Source organism: Barbatula barbatula (assembly GCF_947034865.1).
Source record: "Barbatula barbatula genome assembly, chromosome: 17".
NCBI classification, from domain to species: domain Eukaryota; kingdom Metazoa; phylum Chordata; class Actinopteri; order Cypriniformes; family Nemacheilidae; genus Barbatula; species Barbatula barbatula.
The window spans coordinates 21,069,764-21,095,739 of record NC_136780.1 but is presented as its reverse complement, the minus strand read 5'-3'; the positions used below and the strand labels follow the sequence as shown (position 1 = coordinate 21,095,739).

General features: G+C 38.4%; 1 protein-coding gene across 1 annotated transcript in view; it reads right to left on the bottom strand.

The window, feature by feature from the left end:
• The window catches only part of LOC306907047 (polyunsaturated fatty acid 5-lipoxygenase-like), a gene marked incomplete at both ends in the record, with an annotated part of 44,241 nt that extends 19,176 nt beyond the window's left edge, over positions 1–25,065 (bottom strand). The window contains 2 exons of the mRNA XM_079478874.1: positions 24,165–24,273; positions 24,871–25,065. Of these exons, the coding sequence (XP_079335000.1) occupies positions 24,165–24,273; positions 24,871–25,065 (304 nt within the window). The remainder of the gene's footprint in view (positions 1–24,164; positions 24,274–24,870) is intronic.
• Between the last annotated feature and the right edge of the window lie 911 nt (positions 25,066–25,976).

Below are 25,976 nucleotides of genomic sequence, written 5' to 3'. Positions count from 1 at the left end.
CTTCTTATTAGGGTTTCGAGCACGAAGTGCTGAAAACCTATTGTTTTTGTAGTGATTTTTATTCTTCTTCTTCTTATTAGGGTTTCGAGCACGAAGTGCTGAAAACCTATTGTTTTTGTAAGGATTTTTATTCTTCTTATTATTATTATTATTATTTTTCCACCATAAAACGCATCGGCCAGCCCAAACCGTAAGTCGTAGAAACTCGAGACTTTGTCAATTGGTTGTATCTGTGCAGGTTACTCAGATACAGTGACCCAGCCAAATCGGCCCATAGGTGGCGCTATAGCGATGGCCAATGCGTTTGGGCTCATTGCTCGTAAACCGGATGTCGCACAGCAAAGTTTTGGTGTCATTGGAATCCTTGGCTCCAAACTTAAAAAATGTCTATCTCCGATGTCATTTAGCTAATTTGCATTTTATAAAAAAACTAGTCCCTGGATTTTTGCCCGATCGGAACCAAACCAACGCTGATGAATTCTGTGGAGTGTGAATATGAATAATCATAAAAAGAAGTTGAAATTTCGATTCAGGGTCGCTAGGGGGCATCAAAACATCAAAACCGGAAGTAGCCAGTTTCACTAAAATGACCATAACTCGTGAACCGTTTGAGCTATCTTCACGGGGCTTAGACCGTAGATGTAGACCCTCAGTCCGGGGTCACAATAAAAAAGACTCTGTTTTTGGCCACTAGGTGGCGCTATAATAGCAAAGAACACGAAAAAGGGCTATAACTACGCAACCGTTTGCCCGATCGACTTATTATTTGGTATGGTGTGTCTTTGTGTCATGCACCGTGACTGTATAAAAGGACTTTGGCGTTCCTCAAAAAACATGGCCGCCATCGGCCAATGAATTTTGAGCACTCATTAGACAGGGTTAACAGAGGCCGATCAAAATGATACTCGCTGGGCTTGTTCGACTCATGGCCCTGAAAGTCTATAAGAAATATGAACTCATTTGGCCACTGGGGGCGAAATAACGTTTTTGGAGTGCTTAAACAATTGTGTATCACGTGACATACATCTACAGGCTCTGATACGCTTTGAAAATAAACGTCTCGGCCTAGGAACTTCAGACTTCTTGTGTTTGAAAGCACCTTCGCTTCAATTTAAAAGCCAACAACAATGAAAATCTGATACTCATTAACGAATTGTCCAAATAATTTGACATGCTTGTAGAATATGTGCATGTTTCTGTAATCATGCAAAGTTTCTATGAGTTCATACCTGTAATTTTTCTGTGTGTGTGTGTGTGTGTGTGTGTTGGACTTTGATCCTTCATGCCTGTGTTGAAGTGTGACCCCCTAACCTGTTCATGAATGCATGACTGCTTTAAACCTCGAAACCCGCTTAAAGGCTGCTTGCAGCTTTAATTTTATTTGAATTTCAGTTTAGGGTAAGGGAGCACAGGGAGTAAGTTACCCTAAAGGCACACTGTAGGATCTTAGCCAAAATTCGGCCGTCTCAGAAATTTTGAAAATCTTTAACAATTTCTTAAATCCTAGGCCAATATCTGTAGTCTTTCATCGCTAGTTTGACATGATCGCCGATAGCCGATTAATGATCACTGCGATCAAATTTGTCCCCCAATAAAGTTTTGGCAGATTGAGAAATGTTTAGCTACTAGGACGATCGCGTAATCCGTAACCAATACAGCGGCAATGACAACAATGAGAAAAAACACACAGAGAGAAAAGAGCGAGGTGGACTGTACAACTAGACTATTTGTTCAACGTGTCATCACCACTGTTTCATGACAGAGGGAAAAATTTTTTTGAGCGTGGTATGCGCTTCACCGTCACCGTCTGATGACAAACTTCTTCTGCGGGTTTATTAGCGTTTGATAAACGAGGAATTTGTGTATAACTGCCAACACCCGGTATACCGGACGATCTTCTTGCATGTGTCGTACAGTCTGTCATAAATTACAGGTTAGATCGCAGAGTGTGACATGACTTTAACTGGGATCATGTCCGTATAGTACGACAAGCAACGATCTTAGATAACTATATAAAATGGCACAGTGAGCGGCCGCCTTAAGCTGCAAAGTTACAAAGGCTGATGCATCTGATCTGTACCGTGTAAGTTTATATGCCCCTTAAGCCTTGTTTATTTTTGTTAATAATGCAATTTGAAGCACAGAGCAACGAGATTCACGCGACGAAAGTGCAAGGGACAGTTTTTCAAACCTGGGAGACAAATTCAAGCAGGCTTCGCTCAGCATTTTGATACTGATTAAAGACATCATTTATCTGAAACAGCTGAAAATCTTCATAGTAACATAATAAAAAATACAGCTGACTGACACAATAAAATAACATAATTTTAAATAGTTTTTTTACATTTTTTATCGAGTTCTCATTTTGGAACCAAATTCTTCATAACTGAAATAAAGTCTTTCAGTCTACAAAATTTAATGTCATTAAATCAATGAATTAAATCAACATGAAATTTTGTGTTTAGACCTCCAAAATGTTTATGAATTTTAAAGTCTTGTCACTTTACAGCAGAAACGGGTCCAAAGTCAATATGTTCAATGAAGGTGACTTTAATTTCTTAATGTTTCATGTGAAATAAACAGTTTATGTAGAAACGGACATAAAGATGTTAAACTCGAAGAAAAATGTATAATGAAATTTGTTGAAAAAATAAAAATGTTGGTCCCCTGTGTGATCTGTTTGACATCATGGTTACTTTCACTACAGACTTTAGAGGTTTAAACTCAAACTTTTATGTTGATTCAATGCACTGAATATTTTCTTTTGAATTAATTATATTATGAACATTAAACAACTTTATAACATTCATATTTTAATACAACCAACTAAACATTTTAGTGCAACAATAAATAACATTAAACTTTTTTGACCTCAAACAAGAGGTTATTTTGATGGCAAGAGCTGATGTTTTATGAACATTTTCATTACATTATATGATACGGAGTGTGAAATTTAGTTATTAAATGTGAAATCTTTACATCATTTCACTCAGAAATTGTCACAAAATGGTTTTGGACAGAACCCAGATGCAGGCAGACGAAGGTATAACAAAAAACTTTATTAAATCAAACACCCGAATGGGGAAAAACAAGCACAAGAAACACTAGCAAAACAGACACTTCCCACGAGGGGGACAAAACAAAGTCTCTAGAAAAGTGGAAAATAATAAATTCACAAACTGTAACAGGAACCAGGGGGATAATACCATGCACGAAAGACATCAGTGTTGGGCACAAACATAGACATTGATATAGACAATGCACCGACACTGAACAGAGGGAAACTAAGACTATATAAAGGGAGACACTAACGAGGAGTGATTACATGGGGAGAGTGGTGACATCTGATGGGAATAAAACCCTAACGAGGTGAATTACAAAACAGACGATGGGAATGAAACCCTAATGAAATTACAGGAGATAGGAGGGTGGGGCTGAGAGACATAACAGGAAGACACGTGGCATTAAGTAACAACATAAAGCCACATGTCTCCACACATAACACAACAGAAACCCGAAAGACGTGGCAATGTCACGACTCTGCCCAGGGAGCTTGAAAGCTGGAGACAGGAAGGACAGAGTCCTAACAGAAATAACATGAACTCTATAGCATTGTGATTTCAGCCCTGCCAGTATTCACGTAAAGTTCAGCCCTGTTGTCTCTACTTAATATCTGTGGTGTAGATGTGTTTGTGTGCTCTTGTAATTTAATGCATCCTTCATCTGGAAAAAATGGTGTCCTGTTTAACAATGCTCATGTTAAGGATATTTATTGGCATGACCGTATATATTAGTTTGACACTGAACTTGTGTGCAAATAGCGTGAAATAGTGAGTTTGTTGAACAAATTGACTTTGGTCCCCTGTTAGACGGTGATGTATGATCTGTTTGACAGCGTTGTCATTTCTTACCTTCACTTAAGATTTTAGAGTTTTAAACTATAACTTAATGGCCTGGTTTCACAGACAAGGCTTTATAACATTGCTATTTCAATACACCTAACCAGTAGCGGTTTTAGGCACGGGCGAACCGAGCAGTCGCCCGGGGCGGCAATTTTTTCATGTCACATGGGGGGGCGGCACCGGCACGAGCAGTGAAAAAATAAAACTGGGCCGTCACGAAGCGGTTTTCTATTATCTATCATTCATTCATCATGTGGTGAATTGGCAAATTGGCGCCCCTGCATGCTGAAAAGATAAAGGTATGCAACTATAATGTTCTCTCTGTGGTATGATTACTGTATCCATCTGAAGGGCTAATGTTAATTGTAGGTTTAATAACTCTTACGTATGCTCAAAGGTGTTCTCGCCCGGGTTGCAATTCAATGTAGAACCGCCACTGCACCTAACTCAACATTTTAGTGCAACAATTAGAAATATGTAATGTAGGGCGATGTAACAATATTTAATGCTTGGTCAGTTTGAAAAATGAACCTTAAGCTTCTCTGGGACAAGCCAGTCAAACAATTGAGACGTGTGAACGGCGTGTGTTAATCTGCTATTACAGTTCCTGCTCCAGCCTACAGGGGCGCTGCTGAGAATGACCTTAAACACACACATACACCTAAAAGGCCCCACGTGGCTTAAATTAAAAATATTCACCAGCCTGTTTTCACTTGATTTTTGCATGATTTAAAGCATGACCGGTCATTTATTTAGCATAGGCCTATTTGCATTCATAAAAAGCACTTTGAATTACCAGTGTGTATGAAATACGCGGTCCGGTCAACCACATCTCTCACAACCTTCAAAAAATTACTTAAAACCCAGCTCTTCTGTGAATACTTGACGTACACTAACCCACTCTCTTCTCTCAACAGGTATTGGTCTAGCTTTTAATGAAACTAGTAACTTTGTATTAGCACCTATCGTACTATTGCTCTTTTATGACATATCGCTTATTGCTCCGCGAACTCTTAGTAAGTCGGTTTGGATAAAAGCGTCTGCTAAATGACTAAATGTAAATATTACAAATATTTTATTACTTTAAAATGAGCCTGTTGTTGTTAATTCCCAGCAGTGAAGTATTACAACTAGGGCTGCAACAACGAATCGATAAAAATCGATTATTAAAAATGTTGGCAACGAATTTCATTATCGATTCGTTGTATCGCGCGACTATAACGCGCGCCACATGTTTGAGTGGCGTGAGCGTGGCGTTTCTGTTGCGTGTCAGCTCTGTGGCGGCTGCGTCGTGTTTTCTGTATCTTTGCACACCAGCACCGTGCCTGACGCGGCGCTGGCGCGCTGCTGCTGCTAAAGGTGACATAGAGGGAGGCCGCCGACAGACAAGGGTCTTGTATTCACGACAAGTTTAAACTTTTTTCACATAACCTACACCTTCCAAAATCCGAAAAATGAGTAAGTAGGCTGTCTGTTTATTTAAATAACATTTCCAAATGTTTTGTAGCTTTATTACCTGATGTTGGACCGTCACTCAGATGACACACTAGACTACGTTGTTATTGTAGTGTGTCATATTTTTTTCCATTTTTAATCACATTGTTAAGAGCATAAAAAACAAAAATAATTCAGTCACCAATACATTTTGGGGTTTAATACGAACCACAATTGGTATTAAGATGATTCTCAGATATGTTATTAAAGATGTAACGTAATCAATTTATGCACGAGTTTACTTTATGCAATATGTGTATAAGATGGACATAAATTAATATTCCCATTCAATGCAATGTATCTTTTCATTGGATATAGCCTAAGCATTTTCTTGGAGGAAGATTTTATGGAAAAAAGTAGTTAATTGGAGTATTCATTTGCAACATTTTAGTAATAGTATCTCATACTTAATAGGAATATTAATGTATAATTTATTTCAATATTCACTTGTTGTTTCTCCAAAAATGCATTTTAAACATGATTTAAGTCCTGATGTTTTCTACAGTGGACATGTAAACCCCGTAACGTGTGGATGTTGGTTTAATGAAATTCAATTTGAAAATACGTTCAAATAAATGATGATTAGCTTTCAAACATCAAAATGGCATTCATTAATATGTATTCGTGTACAAAATTACATATAAACATCTTTTCCTATTCTATTTTGCCTGGAAACGCTTCCAACACGCTTGCGTGTCTCGTGAAAAATAGGCGTCGATTCAATTCCTAGCATGCGCGCGTTTTCCGTGCGGCTCGTCTCACGCAGGCAGTGTGCAAGCTCTAACCTGTTAACATGGGAGCCGATTTAAAAACGGTCACGCCAGGCTTCTGAGACGCTCACGCCACGCATCTAGTGTGTCACAGGACTAAAAAAAGTTGATCGCGCCGCGCAGCATAGCGGAGAACAAATAAATTAAAAAAGCAGAGCGGAGCGGAGGTAGAGGAAAGACCATCAGAGAGACCCGAAAAAATTCCAGAAAAAAACATCAAACCATGAGAGGCTTCTTGATGGGAAATGCATCATGTAAACCACAGCAAGCTGTAATAATAATATAATAAGTAATAATAAAGCTTTTGAAATATGTTTTGCAATGTCAGTTCTATTTTTCAAGAAAGGGTTGAAAATGAATGCTTTTAAAAATTTGTATCCGATTCATCGATTAATCGAACAAATAATCGACAGATTAATCGATTATTCAAATAATCGTTAGTTGCAGCTCTAATTACAACACGCTCACGTAACAGATAAGTGAACAGTGTCCCAATGTGAAGTGAGCCAGGCTCTTAACCAGTGCCTACACCTGTGTCCAACATATACTGATTCACAAAATACTTTTCTGGAGCTAGAGAGCTGATGGAGACACAGCATCTGTCCTACAGACGTTTGCCTTCAGCCCTGATTAAACACGCCTGAAGCAGGAAGTCAAGACTTTCAGGACAGCTAGAAAACTTCAGGGCAGATGTGCTGGAGCTGAACTCTGCAGGAACAGAAATGCCCATCTCTGCTCTGTACTGCCATCTCCAACTAGGTTACGATATCCCCCCAGCACAAATTCAGGAGCTGAGAACTAGTCTTAACACTTTCAAATCTTTATGAATCACACTAATTCTTACATCTAGGAACAAGAATACAATTCTGTGAGTCTTACAATTTCAACATACTTAAGACTAGATGAGTTTAAGCCTAGTCTTAAAACCAAAATGAGTGTAGGAACTGTCTTTAATGAAGTCTGCTTGCACTGATATAACTTCAAATATAGCAGCGCCCATTGTTTAATCTTAGGATGCACATCAGTACTGTTTGACTTAATATTGACTAAACTAAATATGCTAATTTAACTAATCTAATCCCTTTCTGGAAAAACCGCCCCTACATTTTTACTCTAAACATATTAGCAGACATACCGGTGCTATCTGGGTTTGTATGTTAAACTTCCTTACATTCTTTATATAGGCTAAAGTTTGTTTAAAAATTGCTAACATCTGTACACACAAAACACATTTACTGTAGTATTCAGTTTCTAATGCAGAGTATCATTGTAATCTGGCATTTAAATGCACTTACATTTACATTACATTTATTCATTTGGTTGAGCGACTTACAAGTAGTTTTATACAGTGGCACGTTACTGCAGAGCAATCAGGGGTAAGGTGCCTTGCTCAAGGGCCCTACAGTCATGACCTGCTATTACTGAGATTAGAACCAGCAACCTTCTGATCACAAGTCCAACACTCTAACCATTAGGCCACAGCTGACCCACTTGTTTTTTGACCCACTAATTTTAAGGCAAAATATATGATGATGGTGAACTTGCATACCTGCATAATAAGCTCCATCTTCTGTGCGTGTCAGTTTAGCTGTTTGCTTATCAGCCCCTGAAGGATTTGCCCGTTTTGACTCCATCATGTAGGTTTGCTGTACAAGTGAGTGAGTGAGTGAGCGACACCTCTTTTATAGTCAGTGGTCAAAGAGCCCAGTCTTCTCCTCCCTTCATTGATTGGTTAAACTAGTGTATAGAATAGTTACAGTTATGGATAAAATGACAAAAATGCTTTTACAGTGAGGCTCAAGGCTATTGTATACTCTGCCTTTAGGTGGCGCCGGCACCAAACACAAATAAAGAGAATCCCCCCTAACCTTCCTCTCTCCGAGCACATACTCTCAGTGGTGTAGTCCTAGCAGTGAATCATATATTTGATTGTATTTCTGCTGAAATTCTCATTAAAGCAACGCGTCCTGATTTGTCTTAGTGCACTATTTGTTGTTTTCACACAATACTCGGTCGATAAACACGTTCTAAAATGCTTGCATTTTCTTTTCACACAAGCTTACACCATAGTAAGAAATGTGGATATTCTTATCTTTTTTACAAATGCCTAAATACAGCATGACAAAAATGAACACGATCATCCAAATGCTGAAGATCATATACCGTAGATTAGAACTCTCTTTTTTTCTGTGCATTCTTTTGTAAAATGTTTGCTGTCTTTGAACCAAAGGGCATGTATTTTTATTACTGACGTCAATGACATATATTGCTAATAAAGCCTTGACTGCAGCAGTCATTCTACTGATTTCTTCATTATGTTGTCTTCTGTGAGTTTTTTGAAAGTTTGTTTTCATGTAGATATTGGAGTGTTTGGGCATCATGAAAGTTAACTTTTTTAAATAATATGTTTTTTTCCCGATCTCTCAGTAACCGTGTTAGTCACCAAATCATCTTCAACATAGCACTGTATTGAAACTGAAATGTCTATGTCACAGACAGTAATTGAATTATTATGTTATATATATTTCTTATTTGTGCATCACTTTCTCATATATCTATCCATATTGATCTATAATAGAAGGATGGAAAGATGAGGGGATAGATGTGTGGATATTTATGTAATATAGACTAATGAAAAAACAAAAAGATTATTAAAAGGAAATTCCCCTTGACCCATTTTTGCTGTAATTGAATACTAAGGTTTGCACTCCTGTCACTTTTGCTGTAATTTTATGTAAACAGAAGGTTCTAAAAAGTGTTCATTGGTAGTAGAGATGTGTGTGTTGTTTTTGCGTATATAATAAATCAAGCTCAAATATTTGTGAAAAGTGAGTGAGTCTGAAACCAAAAAGCGTTACATTGTGCCCTCGCTCTCCCCTATCAAAAAAGAGTCCACACAGAGTAATTGGGCATTTACATTTGGTCATTTAGCAGACACTTTTATCCAAAGCGACTTACAGATGAGGAAACATTGGAAGCAATTATAACATTGTTGTGGAATTTTCTTATTCCTTAATCAAGGTGAGTTTTTAAACACTTTAGACAAATGCAACACACAGAGAGCATGAGTTACCTTGCAAGGTATTTTATGTTTTATTGACATTCAGTCTGCATCACAAGAAATATGCAGAGAGAAGGTCCCTCCTTCTCACTTACAGAGCCTTTTATATGATCCACACATGACACCCCTTTGGACCCCTTCCCTTGAGCAAGAACGTATCTTTGGCAACAAAAGTGTGTCGCCATCTCTTATCTTCACCAGAACCTCTTGGTCTTTGCTCAAGGGTAAAGGAGCTGAGTGGTATGCCACGTATCAAAACAATTTCAAGGAATTTTAGAACAACAAGATAGACAGTCTTGAATCAATTTTTACAGAGATTAGCGTGAAGAAACCCACGTCATGAAAATTTCCACCACAACATCATAGGCAACAAAATACATAAGTACATCAAACTAGTCCATTAAAGCCTAACACAGTATACAAAGCTAAGAATAGTGAGGTTAGTAATATTTTTTTAATATTTTTTTTAAGAAGGAAAGGGAAAAGAATGAGGTAAAATCAATCTGCGACGTGTTGACGGAAGAGATGCGTTTTTAGGCGTTTTTAAATATGGCAACAGAGTCTGCTGATCTTGTAGCTGCAGGTAGATCATTCCACCAATGTGGAACAGATCCAGAGGAGGTACGGGAGAGTAGAGACTCTTGCCGCCGCATTCTGGATCATCTGTAGAGGTTTGATTGTGCAAGCAGGAAGTCCAGCCAGAAGCGCATTGCAATAATCCAGTTTGGACAGGACAAGAGCCTGGACTAGGACTTGCGTAGAGTGCTCCGATAGGAAAGGTCTAATTTTCCTAATGTTGTAGAGGATGAATCTACAGGACCGGGAGGTGCTGGCAACATGACTTGTGAAGTTAAGCCGGTCATCGATTACCACTCCCAGGTCTCTGGCTGTGCTGGACGGTGTAATCGTTGATGAGCCTAGTTGAATAGCAAGGTTGTGGTGAATCTTTGGGTTGGCTGGAATCACAAGCAGTTCCGTTTTTGCAAGGTTTAGCTGCAGGTGATGACCCTTCATCCAAAGCAAGATGTCACTCAGGCATGCCGCGACGCGAGCAGAGACCGTCAGATAGTCCGGTTGAAATGACAAGTAGAGTTATGTGTCATCCGCATAGCAGTGATAGGAATTTCTGATTATAAACTGCAAGTTGAAGGATGTACTGTTACTCCAACAAATACAGTAAAAGATCTAGGCGTTATATTAGACAGCAACCTGTCATTTCGAAATCACATCTCAAATGTCACAAAAACAGCCTTTTTCCACCTAAGAAATGTTGCCAAGTTACGAAATATTCTGTGTGTTGCTGACGCGGAGAAGCTTATTCATGCATTTATGACCTCAAGACTTGACTACTGTAATGCGCTACTAAGTGGTTGTCCTGCATCATCAATAAACAAACTACAGTTAGTTCAGAATGCAGCTGTCAGAGTTCTAACCAGGTCCAGAAAATACCATCACATAACCCCAATTTTATCAACCCTTCACTGGCTACACATTAAGTATCGTATTGACTTTAAAGTTCTTTTAATCACTTATAAAGCCTTAAAGGGTTTAGCCCCTACCTACCTAACAGAGCTTCTATCATACTACAACCCATCACGCTCTCTAAGATCTCAAAACTCAGGACTTTTGATAATACCTAGAATAACTAAATCCACCAAAGGGGGTCGAGCTTTCTCATACGTAGCACCTAAACTCTGGGACAGCCTCCCTGATATTATTTGAGGATCAGACACACTCGCCCAATTTAAATCTAGATTAAAAACGCATCTTTTCAGCCAAGCATTCACTTCATGCAAAATATGCTAAATAAACCACCAGGAGATGCTGACATTAGATATTATTTACTAGAATAATTGGATTTATTATATAAAACACCATGTAGTGTGTTTTACCCTTTCTTGGGTTTTTCGTTTTTCCCCTGTAAAGCTGCTTTGGAACAATGCAAATTGTGAAAGGCGCTATATAAATAAAATTGAATTGAATTGAATAGGACACAGAAAGGAAAAACATGAGACAATAGAAAAAAAAATTATAATAAAAGAAAGACTTTCATATTGTATGTTCTACACAGATCGAACTGAAACATGACAAGTAATGCATGTTTTGTAATGTCATTATTTGTTAGCATGTGTTCCTATTGGATAGAAAACTAGTGCATTTTGAAAAAAGAGTTTGTGGTCTTGGCAAAAAAACTATTTAGCAGATTGTGTGACGTAGGTGTGTTACTGTGTTAAGAGTTTAGAAAAATGACTTAAGTATCGGTAAACGCTTGTTAGCAATTGAATAAAAAACTTTAAATGGATATATTAAAATAAAATGGTTAAAGCAAATGTAATGTAGGTGGCAACTTTAAATATATTAGCAAAACCATGGAAAAAAACATTAATTTCATACATTGTCTAATAAAGGTTGACTACTTGCTTAAATTATTATAACTCTTTCACCACCATTCATGAGACTTTCCCTTATTTATCACGCAGCCGTTCTCCGTGATTTACACGTTTTCTGACAGAGTTCATTAGTTTTTCCAGTTTTTGTTAAAAATGTCATAACAAAAGTCAAGCTTTCACAGCTCAAAAAAAAACATTACCAGTATTTATCTATGGATGATACTGGATGTTTTTCCCTTTTCACACCATTCTTTGTAAACCCTAGATATGGTTGTGACTGAAAATCCCAGTAACTGAGCAGATTGTGAAATACTCAGACCGGTCCGTCTGGCACCAACAACCATGCCACGCTCAAAATTGCTTAAATCACCTTTCTTTCCCATTCTGACATTCAGTTTGGAGTTCAGTAGATTGTCTTAACCAGGACCACACCCCTAAATGCATTGAAGCAACTGCCATGTGATTGCTTGATTAGAAATGAGAAATGAGAAATTGAACGGGTGTTCCTAATAATCCTTTAGGTGAGTGTATATATATAAATATTTATACAATATTTATATTAACAACCTTTTTTACAGATGCCTCTCATAATATACCAAATAAAATGTAGGGTGCTTAAAAATATCAGTCACAATATCATTTTCTGTTGCTTTTCTGTTATTTTGATGTGAGAATTTTTCATATAGCAAAAGTTACATATGGTTCAGATGGTTTGTATTACATAAAATAACCTGGTGACTGTTTAGGTTCAGCAGAGGATTTGACAGATGTGGAAATTTTCCGATTAGAGAAAACCAATAGAAATTTATTAGCAATACTAATTGTATTCAAATCTATTTTATTACTATTTTCCTAAGATCAGGCATTGAATCAAAATTGCTTACCTTATTGAAAGCATCTTGTAGTCTACAGCGGGAATCCCAAAAGCAGTTCATACTTGTCCCCAGAAGCCTTCTCTGTTTGAGTGATTATAATCAAATTCAACTCCTACTTTGTCTACACAATCTCCACAATGTTTGGTTTTGTTCTATTAAAAATCGAACTCATCAACCATATTACAGAACAATTAAATCATTATCCTAAATATTCTTTTACTGTTGTTTGACAGGGTTGTAGTTAAACTCTGAAGGGCATTGGCCCTCAGTGGTAAAATTTGAACGACCGGGGTTTACATCATGTTTAATAAATAAAAAATATGCATTTACCATTAAGCATGTGCCTTTACCGAAATCTACTTAAAAATACTCCAACAATAAATATCTTTATCAGTATGTCTGTTCTTGTCAAGGATCGGGAAGGCAGAACCCAAGCGCAGGCAGCGGTGAAGGGGTTAAACAAGTAAACAACTTTAACAAATAACAAAACAAACAATTCCCACATGGGGGGCAAAAATGAACTAACTTCTGACACGACACGACACGACACCTCAAAACCAGAGGAAGGAAATATACAGCAAAGCATGACACGACTACGGAAACAGGTACAACGACCGAGCACAAGACAATAGACATGAGGGCATTAAATTAAACTAACAGAGGATAATTAACAAGGGACAGGTGTGGGTAATGAAACACTCAGGGGAAGCTAACGAGAGGGGCGGGGTCAGAGACGAGACCGGAGAGAACACATATTATGTCATGACTGACAATAATATGTTTCTCTCCACACAAAACACGGGGACCTGTCATGATTCTGCTACTAGACTAGAAAATCAAGACATGAGAAGGCAGAATCAAACAGACAGTGCTGTAGCACGGCGAAATGAGGCTGCTGACTTGGCTGCCAAAACAGCTGCAGGCTATCAGGTGACCATGATGGTACAGACTGACTGTTCATATGTGAAACTGATGCCATCTTTCAGCAGAGAAACACTTGTGGCCGAACATGGCAAATTCACACCAGAAGAACTGTCAACGTGGACAGAGTATGGGGCCCTGTGTGCACCAGATGGTCTGTGGCAGGCCCCAGATGGCAGACCAGCATTGCCCATGAGCCTGTCACGCTCTATCATGAACCAAGCACACACTATGTCGCACGTGAGTTCAAAGCAGATGATGAAAACATTGCAATATTGGTGGCATCCTTTTTTGACGGCTATGGTGTCTAACTTTGTACTTTCATGCGACATTTGTCAAAAACATAACATCAAACCAACTTTAAAACAGTTAAAGGGCACATTTTTGCCATTGCGAGGCCCAGGAGAGGAAATCGTGATTGACTTTACAGACATGGTAGAGAGGGTGCAAGGGAAACGGTATTTGTTGGTGATAGTTGACCAATTCACAGGTTGGCCTGAGGCTTTTCCTTGTGGAAAAGAAGACAGCACTGCAGTCATTAAGTGTCTCATTAATCTGTACATTCCGCATTACGGTTTCCCCCGGCGTATCCGGTCGGAAAACGGCTCGCACTTCAAAAATGAGCATTTAAAAATCGTATAGAAATCGCTGGGCCTAACGCATGCGTTTGGAGCCGTCTATCATCCTGAATCGCAAGGTAAGGTCGAACGGATGAACCTAACACTGAAACTTAAATTGGCTAAAATCTGTGCACAGACCAAATTATCATGGCTATCAGCTCTTCCGTTGGCTCTACTGTCTGTACGTTCCTCTGTTAACAGAATCACTGGCTTTACACCTTTTGAATTGCTTACAGGTAGATCTTTTCCAGGACTGTCGACGCCGCTGAAGCCGGACACCTGTTTGTGTATATTTTGACAAACTGACTGCTATGATTCAACATTTCTCTCAGCAGACTCCCTCTGACATTGCTGGAAAACCTGTCGAGCCCGGTTCACAGTGGGTGCGCCTGAAGAAGTTTCGAAGGAAGTGGAATGAGCCACGCTGGACGGAGCCTCTGAAAGTGACGGCAAGGACATCACATTGTGTCCGTCTATCTGGCAAGGGCGACACCTGGTGTTAACTGTGATCCACCAAACAGGTCGCTGTCAGAGACTGCTGTGGACCTGGGGGCTCAAGTCCAAGAGGGGGAGGGTATCTCTGGAGCAGAAAGTGGGACACAGGCATCAACGACAGTGGCATTAACAATCTAGTGCAAAAAAGGCTATGGTTTGGACAATTTAGATTTTCAAAAAGTCAACATTTTCATATTAATTTTTATCGTAAGCTCTATATCTTAATTTTCTTTCTAATTCTTTATAATCAATATATATTGTTGTTATTGTGATTCTTCAATTTTAATATTCACATTTTCCATATTTACTATTTTTCATATTTTTATATTCACAGTTTTCATATTTCATATTCAGTATTTTCCATATTTTCCATACTTTTATATTGCTATTGTGATTTTATATTGTCATATTCATTAACGTATAACCATTTATTCCTTACATTTCTATTTTGTGGGATTTTAACCACATATTTTTTCTTAATTTCATATTCCCATTAAGCGTACTGTGTGTTTAACCATTTAAATTTTTCCAAGAGTGTGTTTAACCATTTAAAGTCCAAGAGAGGGTAACAGGATGAAGCTGTGGGAAAACTGTAAGCTGTCAGGGATCCTATTAATAATTTCAGGGGTTATAGTAGGAATAATTTTTAGCATAACTGAGGGTCAGAAAAGCAACAACAACATATCGAAACCGAGTTACAAAAGAGCCATAGCCGATACGAGGTTACCGTGTGAACAACTTGTAATTAACTATGTTTGGGGTAAGACCACATCATTTACTTTCGACCTATGCGCTGTTATAAATTGTGGGGGAAAAAATAGCTCATGGAGGGGGTACGAGGTATATGTATGTACGGACGGGAATATGGACAGTGTTTGTAAGGCGTACCAGTCTAGGCAAACCTATAGGGGTGAATGGTGTCCATCGTGGAATAAAGTAATAGCATATACCGGTGGTTGGACCCCGAAAGAACCTAGCCTTTGGACCCGTACCTCGGCAAAATTTGATTTTAAAATGCAAAGAGATTACAGTGCAAGCCAAAATCCACTCACCCTTTCAATATCCACCAGAACGGGATCAGCCAATTATACAGGGGAGTTTTTCCTTATAATGGGGGTGCACAGCCCAGGAACAGATAAAAAAGCAGTATTAAAATTTGTTGTGGACAGTTCACCTGAGGAGGAAAGAAATGGGACAGTAGCTGAGCCATTGTCGGTAGGACAAAAGAATGGGGTAGTAGAAATAGATTACACCATGTTAAAACCAGAAGATATGATAGAGAGAGCCACAGGATATGGGGAGAATAATTTGTGGCTGGAATGGATAATTAGCACAGCCAGAGAACAGAGCTTAGATGATTGTGTAGGATGTGCTAATGCAAGACCCCATTTATATATTGAACCAGCCCCGTTGTACCAAAATGATACGTGGGGTTATGAGTGTATGCTGGCATTGACACGGATGGCCAGTCCAAAAAATTGTGACACATTGGCAGCAATATTCCCACCAATAACCAACCTTTCACGGGCAGGTCCATTTACACCAAAGAAAGCAAATTATACCTGTTTTGATATTAAACGTCTATCACCAACCAGCAACCTGGGGGAGATAAATAAGGAGTGGTGTGATCAGATCATAGTAGATAATGGGACTAAAATAGGTACGTGGGCAAGGGCAGGTTTGTATTATTATTGTGGAGATCGAAGATTGTTTACTAGGATACCTGAGAAGGCAAAGGGAGTGTGTGCCATGGTGAGACTGGGAGCCCCAATAACCCTGATAGGAGACAGAGCAGTCAGAACGGAAACCGTGAATTCAGCAACATTGACTAGAAGACGTAGAAGACACATCATTACAAAGAGAGCAATAGGATCAAGTGTAGATTTATCATTAAATAGTCCGACGTACATTGACGCGATAGGGATTCCACGAGGTGTACCGGATAAATATAAACTAGCGAACCAAGTGGCAGCAGGTTTTGAGAATATACCAATAATAGCTGCTCTTTTTCCAGTCACCCCAAACAAGAATGTAGATAGGATTAATTATGTGCATTATAATGTGATGAGGTTAGCGAATATGACAAGGGATGCAGTAGATGGTTTAGCAGAACAGCTAGCACCAACTTCACTTATGGCTATACAGAACCGTATGGCTCTGGACATGTTGTTGGCAGAAAAGGGAGGAGTATGTGTTATGTTTGGTGATCTTTGCTGTACTTACATTCCTAATAATACAGCACCAGACGGATCAGTCACTAGGGCAAGGTTTGAAAACTTTGTCTATCGAAATGAAGGAACATTCAGGAGTGAGTAATCCTATTGGAGATTGGCTAGACAAGGCACTAGGCAAATGGAAATCAGTATTAATGTCGATTGTGTTATCAATAGCTGTATTTGTAGGTATTTTGGTCTCATGTGGATGCTGTTGTATTCCCTGTATCAGATCACTGTGTAACCGGCTGATATTAGCGTCAATAGAAAAGACAGACCTAACCCCTCCCAAATATACCATGCCTCTATTGTCTGGCGACCACTTCCTAGATGAGGATGATAATGATGTTTGTGATGATTTGTGACCATTTTTTAATGGTCAAGAGAGGGATTGTGGGAATTTAGATCCATAGATGGATCGATATAAAAATGGATGATTGATGTTGTTTAAATCAGATGTATTTTCCTACATGACATGATTGTGAACAAAAGCTTGAAGCTGAGAGTTCTACAGTTGCTAGATGTTGTCAGAGATCTGAATGTGGTCAGTAAGTGGGGGTTGCATGTTCTGCTTATGTGTGTGTGTAACAAGAAGCATCTTATGCAAAATATTTTTATAGTCCATGCCCACTGTATTATATTTTTCATATTGTATTCTGTATTTATTCTAACTGTATATCCTTCACTTGCTAACTGCACTTCTGGTTAGACCTAAACTACGTTTCGTTACACTGTACTTGTATATGTGTAATGACAATAAAGTTGAATCTAATCTAATCTAAATCTTCTTTTTGGGGAAGAAATGTGTACACTGAAGGATCTTATTGTGGTATTAAACGTGCCTTTACATTTAATATTCTTTAGGATTTTATTATTGTTAACCAACTGTGCATAATATGTTGAAAATATAACCAATATGTTGAAAATATAACCAAGTGTGTGAGTTGTGTGTAACCAAGAATTAAGCGCTGATACTGTGGGCTTTTTCCACAGGAAATTGCTATGTGTGTGTGTTAAGATCAGGTTATGCACAGAGCATGTTGGGGCCTCCTATATAATTTGTTACAGATGAATGGTGGTTTGAAAAACAAGGCAGTGAGCTGATTGGCTGGAGAGCAGACAAAGGGGAGACGATCTGATTGGACCCCACCATGGAGAAAAGACTCGTCGAGAAATACATATAAATGCCTGTGAGATTGTTTCTCGTGGTCGATTTCTTTGTGAGACTTTTTTGTGTCTGAGAATCCACCGAAACAGCTGTTTGTTTGAGACTTCTGATCAATAAATTTCAACGTTTTCTGAACTGGCCTTTCTCCAATTTTTGAACGCGCAGAACATTGTTTTAATGTTCATCACTGGTTAAGTAAAAAGTACCTCCGGATAGTTGACAGTACGCGGTCCGTCTACTAAGAATGGAATCCAGCTGTGCGTGTGCATGGAGGGCCCAGACCTCGGCTTATATGACCGCAGTCAGGCTCGTGGGCCTGGCGCGCGACTATGTTACTCTTCTATATACAGTAGTCAATTTTTTTTTCTTTCAGTTTAAATTGTTGTATGTACATTTATATAATAAATGCCTTGTATCACAGTTTCATCAAATGCCAAAAGTGATTAAAATAATGATTAAAATAAAATGCATTATTGGGGAAACTGCTTTCTCTAATGTTTCCTAGTAAAATAAATAACTAGATTTTATTAATAGTTTGAAATAACATTGACGTACTGTATATCCAGTCCGCTTATAATTTAGGTAATTTACATCAGAAAAATGACAGTATTGTGTCACTCAAATCAGATTGGAATTGTTAAAATGCCAATATAAAAATTATTAAGTGTGCAGTACTGAGAGAACCTGTAAAAAGACTGGGAAACATTTTTGTTATTCTTCTATACATCTTTATTATTCTTCCTTCTTTTTTTTAGAAAAGTGGATGCATATCGCTTTGTTTAACAAGTAAATGGCAATTCATGTGAGAGAAGCGCTGCACATAAATCTTTTCAATGTGTATGACAACATGTTGCAGCATCTGGTATTTTGAGAGGTAAGAATGACATGTTTTTATTTTTGGAAATTATTGGTTTTATTTTCGGGTATATACACATTCACATGCATCTGTGGTTTACAAATACTCTTTATAGACGCAAGACATACAAACTGTATATTCTAAGCCTTAACCCTACCCCTAAACCTAACATCACAGAAAACCTTTTTTTTTATTATAATTTTGTATGTTTTTTAGGCAATAAAGTTTACGAGGACACAGAAAGCAAGCACACACACGTAGTTTACATGCTTACATATTTGGACACCCCCTTCTCGTGAACAGGTTTGACTGCTTTAGTCATTTCCGTGACAACAAATCTCAAAGCATATAATGATATTCTAGGGAACTGTGTGCTTCTCATTTTAAAGCAGCAGTTTGGGATGGGTCTAGAAATGCATAGTTTAATAAAGCAATAAGCCCCAAGAAGCCGTGGGTTACAGTGCATTTTATAACAGCTAGGCTTATTGCTTAGGCTTATTGCTTTTATAAAACGGTTAATCCATATGCATAGTAAAGTTTCATGAAATAAAACAACAAATATTATGTAATTATTTTAATAGAAATATATTCTTCCGCCAAACAAAGTAGTTCTCCAGAAACAGCGGCTGCCAAGCAACACAGACGCAGAACACAATGAAAAATGTGCCTAAAGACTGTGGTGTTTATCTATTAACATTAACATGTATCTATTTTTATACATGAACATTGTTTTAAAGTCAATAAACATACGTGTAACAAAGTTCCATAAAAGGGAAGGAAGGAGACGGGAACCGGCGAACATAAACTAACTTTTAATTAATAAATAACTCAAACGTAAATACCACACCATAAAATCCAGGCCTGTTCCTCTCTCACTGACGGTCCGATCGTTCGTCCTTTTATATGCTCCACAATCTCCTCCGTGATACGAGACCGTCGCACGTACAGTAGGGATGGGCGATACCACATTTTTTTTATGCGATACGATACCGATATTTTTTCTTTAAATTTAAGCTATACTGATACCGATACCGATACTGCTATCATTTTTAAAGTGTATGAGAATTTTTCATTTTTATAATAGAATATAATTACAATTAAAGACAAATTACGACTTGTACTGGCCATTAATAACATATTTATTATAAAAGGTTAATTTAACAAATAATAAAAATGTTTAAACCACATTCTTCCAAAAATTATGACGAAATAACGTAAATCCTAAAAACATTAACTGTGCATTTTTTCACTGTCATTTTAAACAGGCCATTTTTCTTGAACTGTTACACTTACTGTACAGAACTATTACTGTACTGTACTGAAGTTTCCTATTGCAAACTTTCATTTGTGTGCGCGCACAAACACACTTATTTTTATTTGCCTATTTGTACCAAGTGACAAGGGATTACACGTAATAGGTTAACTAATGACCAGCTCTTTGTACCTGGATAATTTTTTCCTCCCTGGAAAGTCTCCTGTAACGTCTTTTGTCGGACAGTTGAAGACTGGGCAGAGGAAGACTGGGCACGGGCAGCTTGGTTTCGTTCAACCTCTTTATTAGTTTCAGGGTGTGTCGTTTGTAAATGTTTAAAAAGATTTCTAGTATTATTGCTGTGTGCCACTTTTTTATCACATATATTGCATCGTGCAATACTCTTTTCAAATGTAGAAAAATAGTGTTGTGGAATTTTCTTATTCCTTAATCAAGGTGAGTCAATTTTGACAAACGCAATATACAGAGACATCAGGTACTTTGCAAAGTATTTTATTGTCGTTTAATCTGCATCATAAGCAATGCGCATGGTGCAGAGCAAAGGCACTCTTTCCTCCTGCACCCAGAGTGTATATATTAAAACGTGACACCCCCTCCCTTTGCCCCCTAGCCAGAATCCCGAGCTGGTTTACGAGAAGTGATGCCCGTTATTCCAAACAGAACATCTTGGCCTCTGCTCGAGGGCAAAGGCAGAGTGGTATGACGTGTATAGAGAAAAACATGATAACATAGAGAAGAAAACATAGATAGAAACTTCATAAACATATAGATAGACACATCAAGAAGTGTGGAATGGGTCAGTTGTGGCCTGGTGGTTAGAGAGTAGGGCTTGTGATCAGAAGGTTGCTGGTTCAAATCTCAGTGCCAGCAGGTCATGACTGAAGTGCCCTTGAGCAAGGCACCTAACCCCTGATTGCTCTGCAGTAATGTGTCACTGAAAAAAAAAAAAACCTACTTGTAAGTCGCTTTGGATAAAAGCGTCTGCCAAATGAATAAATGTAAATGTAAATGTAAGAAGCTAGACTAGAAAATTTCCATTACAATAGCACCACACCACGCTACGTTTCCTCTCTGCCATCGTGCCGCTCTGTTTAAAATGAATGCGTTGTCCACGTGACCACACAACTCGCTCTTCACCATCAAAATACACCCGCAGTACATGCGGGTATAACATCCATTACGTATGGGTAAAGTCCACTACGTCATCGCGCTACAGACTGCACGCACGCACAGCCGGCTGGAAAGTTTTAACATTATAAACACCGTCACCGATTGACATAAACACTGCACAGCTTTGATAACATTTAGTCATGCCTTAATTAAGATATCGATACTTTTTATGAAATATCAATACCTAAACAGTAGCTTTCGAGTATCGATATATCGATACTATAGCATCGATGTGCACATCCCTAACGTACAGCTGACGCTCGTAAACACTGCACGCACCGGCCTCGCATCCCAACTCTCGTGCCGCCTACCTCACTACAATACCTTTTCCGGCACACCAGGACTGAAAACAACGAACAGAGCACAGAGTCTGTTTATGAGTATTCACCTCATTTCTAGACTTTTTGATGTCTTCAATTTCTCTTTCATTCATTTCAGCGTGTCATCTTTGTTATTGGTCTAATTTGTCTGTCATGTCAATCTCTTCACAAAATCGGACAATTTGACAATTATTTCGCTGTACGTAGCAAGAGTGGCGCAGTGATTCTAGGTAATGCGGTCAGCCGTTATATATCGGGGTATTTTATAACGGCTTAGATCTCTGCTCAACCAATCAGAATCAAGGACCAGAACTGACCGTTTTATAAAAAGACATCGTTCATTGAGTCAGTGTGGAACAACTTAACTGGTCTGCATAAAGCACATTTGGTGTGTGACTTTTAATTCAACTTTGAGCCAAAAACTCGTCACCCAACACCAATGACTTGTACACAGTCAGGAGTAGTCTACAACTGCCTTTGTATATCATTTTGTTTCCATCTCTTTCGCAACAGTTTTAGAAGCATCTTTTCTGGTCCAAAATGGCTGTACCTTTATGTACAAGTGACTGATGTGGAGTGATGAGTTGAACCTTGTCTTTTATATAGGATCAATGTCATGTGGGAATAGAAAAGGCCCTTCCCAAACTATTGCTAAAAAATTAGAGGCACATAGTTTACAATATCATTATATGCTGCAGCAATAAGATTTGAGGTCACAGAAATGAAACTGTTCATTAAAAAGAAGCATCTCAATACTTTTGTTGATATAGTGAATGTTAATTAAGTTGATATGGACCTTTGAATAAAGCTCTTAGTTTAGTACTAAACATCCATGACATTCAAAACAAAATTGTAATTTAGCATGTGCAAAATCACTCATTTTTGCCCTGTCGTATAACTATATTAGTATTTATATATTTATTCATTTTTAAATGCTTTTAAATGCTCAAAAATGCTGACAGACCTTTAGCACTGATCTCGACCATTCTGACAAGCACACCCTAAGTGGTAAGCATCTCCTCCACAGCCACCCTGTGTTCCGGTTTCTACCAGTGTTTGCCCCAGGACTCCATTACCCACGGTCCTCCACGCTCCGGAATCTGTTTCGTGTCTGCAATCCCCACACCTGTCAACAATCCCCTCAACACCGATGGACTATATATTCTCTACCTGTGTCTTCTGTCAGTATAGCCTTTCAACGTCAGTGACACCTCAAATTTTAGAAGAGTATTGGTGAATAGCCACACTCTAAACCCAAATACGTTGATTCAACCTAAAAAAGTTATGGAAACTCGTTCCCCTAAAAAAGTTAATTTTGTCTTGTTGAACAAACAAGAGATTTTACGTTTAAGGTACTTAAAATTAACATACTACTACATTGGAAAGTATTAGTAATTAAAATGAACATAATATGTTATAATAACAACAAATTACCAGTTTAGGTAACTCAAAATACTAAATAGCACTAACTTGCTTTAGTAGTTAATTAAATTGATATTCTTTTATTGAATTTAATCTACAGTGCACAATAAGACAACAAAAAATACATCTTAAAATTATTTATTTTCATGTACAAATGCTACATTTCCAAGAGGTAACATACAAATTGACTTTCACTGCATTGTTATGCATCTTTGCCAAATCGTAAGTAGGTGAAATAATTACTGCATAAACATTTCCCTCTAAAACTTTAAAAAGGCAGAATATTAATTATTGCTTTAAAGGCATAAACATTTGCCAAACTTTCACATTTTGTAATGTTGCGTAAACATTTGCCTCACTTAGAATAGGCACAACATGTACTCTTATATTGTTTAACTGTTAAGACTTAGGGTGTTTCAACATAAAACAAACTTGACAGACCCTAAATAGGCACATTAATATGCACTCTTACAGTGTATCACTATGCCGTAAAAACATCTAACTCTAAACAGGCATAGTCACGACAGGAACTTGTCTTAAATGGTGAGCTGATTTGACAGTTCTAAAACTTTGCCTTTTAGCTCCTTCTTACCCAGACATAGCATCACCTGCTGAATGAAATGAAAGGTTTTGGTCATACACTTGGGATAGTCCAGATGCAGGGCATAGGTCAATCCAAAAAGAAGACACATGGCCTGAGGAAGGTTTTCCAAATTGTCCATCACCACATTCCCTCCAAGATAATTCCCACCGAGGATGGATGGAGGTGGAAGGACTGGGGAAGCTGTGCTTCACTTTCCTTGGTTAAGATTCCAAGTGCCACATCCTGAAATGACGTCTCGTCAGCTGAAGACTGGATATAAAAGTGGAAATTATAAAAACTAATTTTAGCTATCTGATATAAGATGAGATTTGAAAAAATTATACTTACAAAGCATGCTGTAAAGAACTCAGTTGGGTCATCACCAAGTATTACTGGAAGCCCTCTTAAAGCAGCACATCTCATGTCAGCAAGGTCTGATGTCTGAGGTACAGTTGAGGCAGAGAGAAAATAATTTCAGAAAATGTCTATTAACCATTGTTCTCTCCGTTTTGATTAACAGTCTTGAAGTATCGTATCATAACGGGCTGACTTTAAAATTATGCTGACATAAACTTAAATTAACAAACCTTAATTTGTTGAAGAAGATCATTCAAAATCTGGCCTGTGAGACCTCTCTTTGACCTTAAGATCTGGATTAATTGTGGACAGTGACGATCAAGAGAGTGATAGAACTCCTGTTTGAGGTTCTTCCCAACCACCCGGCTGAATTCTTGGTACACCTAAATGAGTACAAAAAAACATTTAAAATCAAGGAATTTAGATTGGTTGCACTCAAATTTTAAATGATGTTTAATTAACAAAGTTCGGGAGGAGCCGTAGCATATAATCAGCCGGCTGGTCCACAATCAGCAATCACTGCACATACACAATTAGCCATAGCGAGCTCGCTCATAAATAGAGAATCCATCTTACCTGCTCGATCTCCTAAGATTAAGCATCCCTCCTCCACCCCGGCTCCTCTCCCAAACTCACTTTTCTTTTGCAAGAGCCCCGGGGGGTGTGCTCTGGGCTCAAACCGGTTCCGAGCTCGGCGCACTCACCCTGACCAAGGTGTAGTGTTTCGGGTTCGGATAGATCTGGCGAGCTCGGAGCCCGCTTCCCGGACAGCACGCCAAATACGCATAACCTTCATAACCAAGCTCTTGCTTTATTATCCCTATCAACATCGCTGTTATCTGCGCAGGTGAACTCGTGAATTCACATTACCTGACTTTCTAAAATTATTGCTGGCCAACGCTGAAGCATCTGGCTTACTGGAGGTTTGTCAATTACAATTTCTTTTCTTCGGAAAGACAGTGTTAGATCCATCCTCTGACTGTTGAAGACTGCACTCTGGGTTTTTTCTTCATTTCATCCACCAATTCCTGTCTGTATATTTCAAGGGTGGAGGCATCCAGTCCATCAGGACAATCAGGTAGGTAGTTGACTTCTCCTTTCCTGGGTTTCTTAATGTTCTTGTTTGGGGGATCTTGACTGGCAGAATATCTTCCTCTTTTCCCAGCATTAACCATAACATCTATGTGCCCAAGGTTCCTCATTTTTGACCTGTAATTGCCCATTTTATCTTTTAAACTGTGTGTCCACCCACAGTATCCAGAAGGTAATCCTGATTCTCGAAGGCATGGGTGAGCCTCCACCAATGCCTTAGCAACATCACATATATCAGAAGAAGTTGGGTAAGCTTTGAAGGAGTATATGTTCTCTGCCAGCTTTTGAAGGATGTCGTGTTTCAACTCCTTAGTCAACTTTAGGAAAGTTCCATCTCTCAAGTAAATTAAGTTTGCTTGACGCATCCTATACTCTACCTCAACAGAAAATTTTGGAATGAAAAAGACTTCAGGCCTTGGCATTTTCTTTTCCTGGGGTGATGTGGAGACCAGTACTGTATCTGTTGAACTTGCAGCATCACTTAAAGCTTCACTTGATGCCTGTGTATCACTTAACGACAGTGGCATCAGTTTAATCAAGGGAATGATTTTCACAGTTGGTTTGTGAGGGAACTCTGACAAATCAGTAAGATTACAAAATTCATTATCAAAATCTGGATCTCGAAATTGCAAAGTAAAGTTATACTCTAGTGCCAGAGAAGTTGAGAGACAACTAATCAAATCTTCAAGTGAGCATGGCTTTGTAGTCAGTTAGATTTTTCTAATATCCGCATCTGTTAGAATAACTCTCAAAATCATAGGAGAATCCATCTAAGAGCAACGCTTTAATGTCACCATCAGTTTACTTTTTACATTATATGGTGATAGTGGAAGGATATAATTCATGTCTTCAAGTTGAAGCACACAGAATGATGGTGTATCTGGGCAGCAAAGCTCATAAGACAGGAGGTGTTCGGAATACCATGATGTCATGACTTTGCACACAAACAGTTTTTCTGTGTTCACTGCAACAATGTGAGTGATCTGCTTAAAAT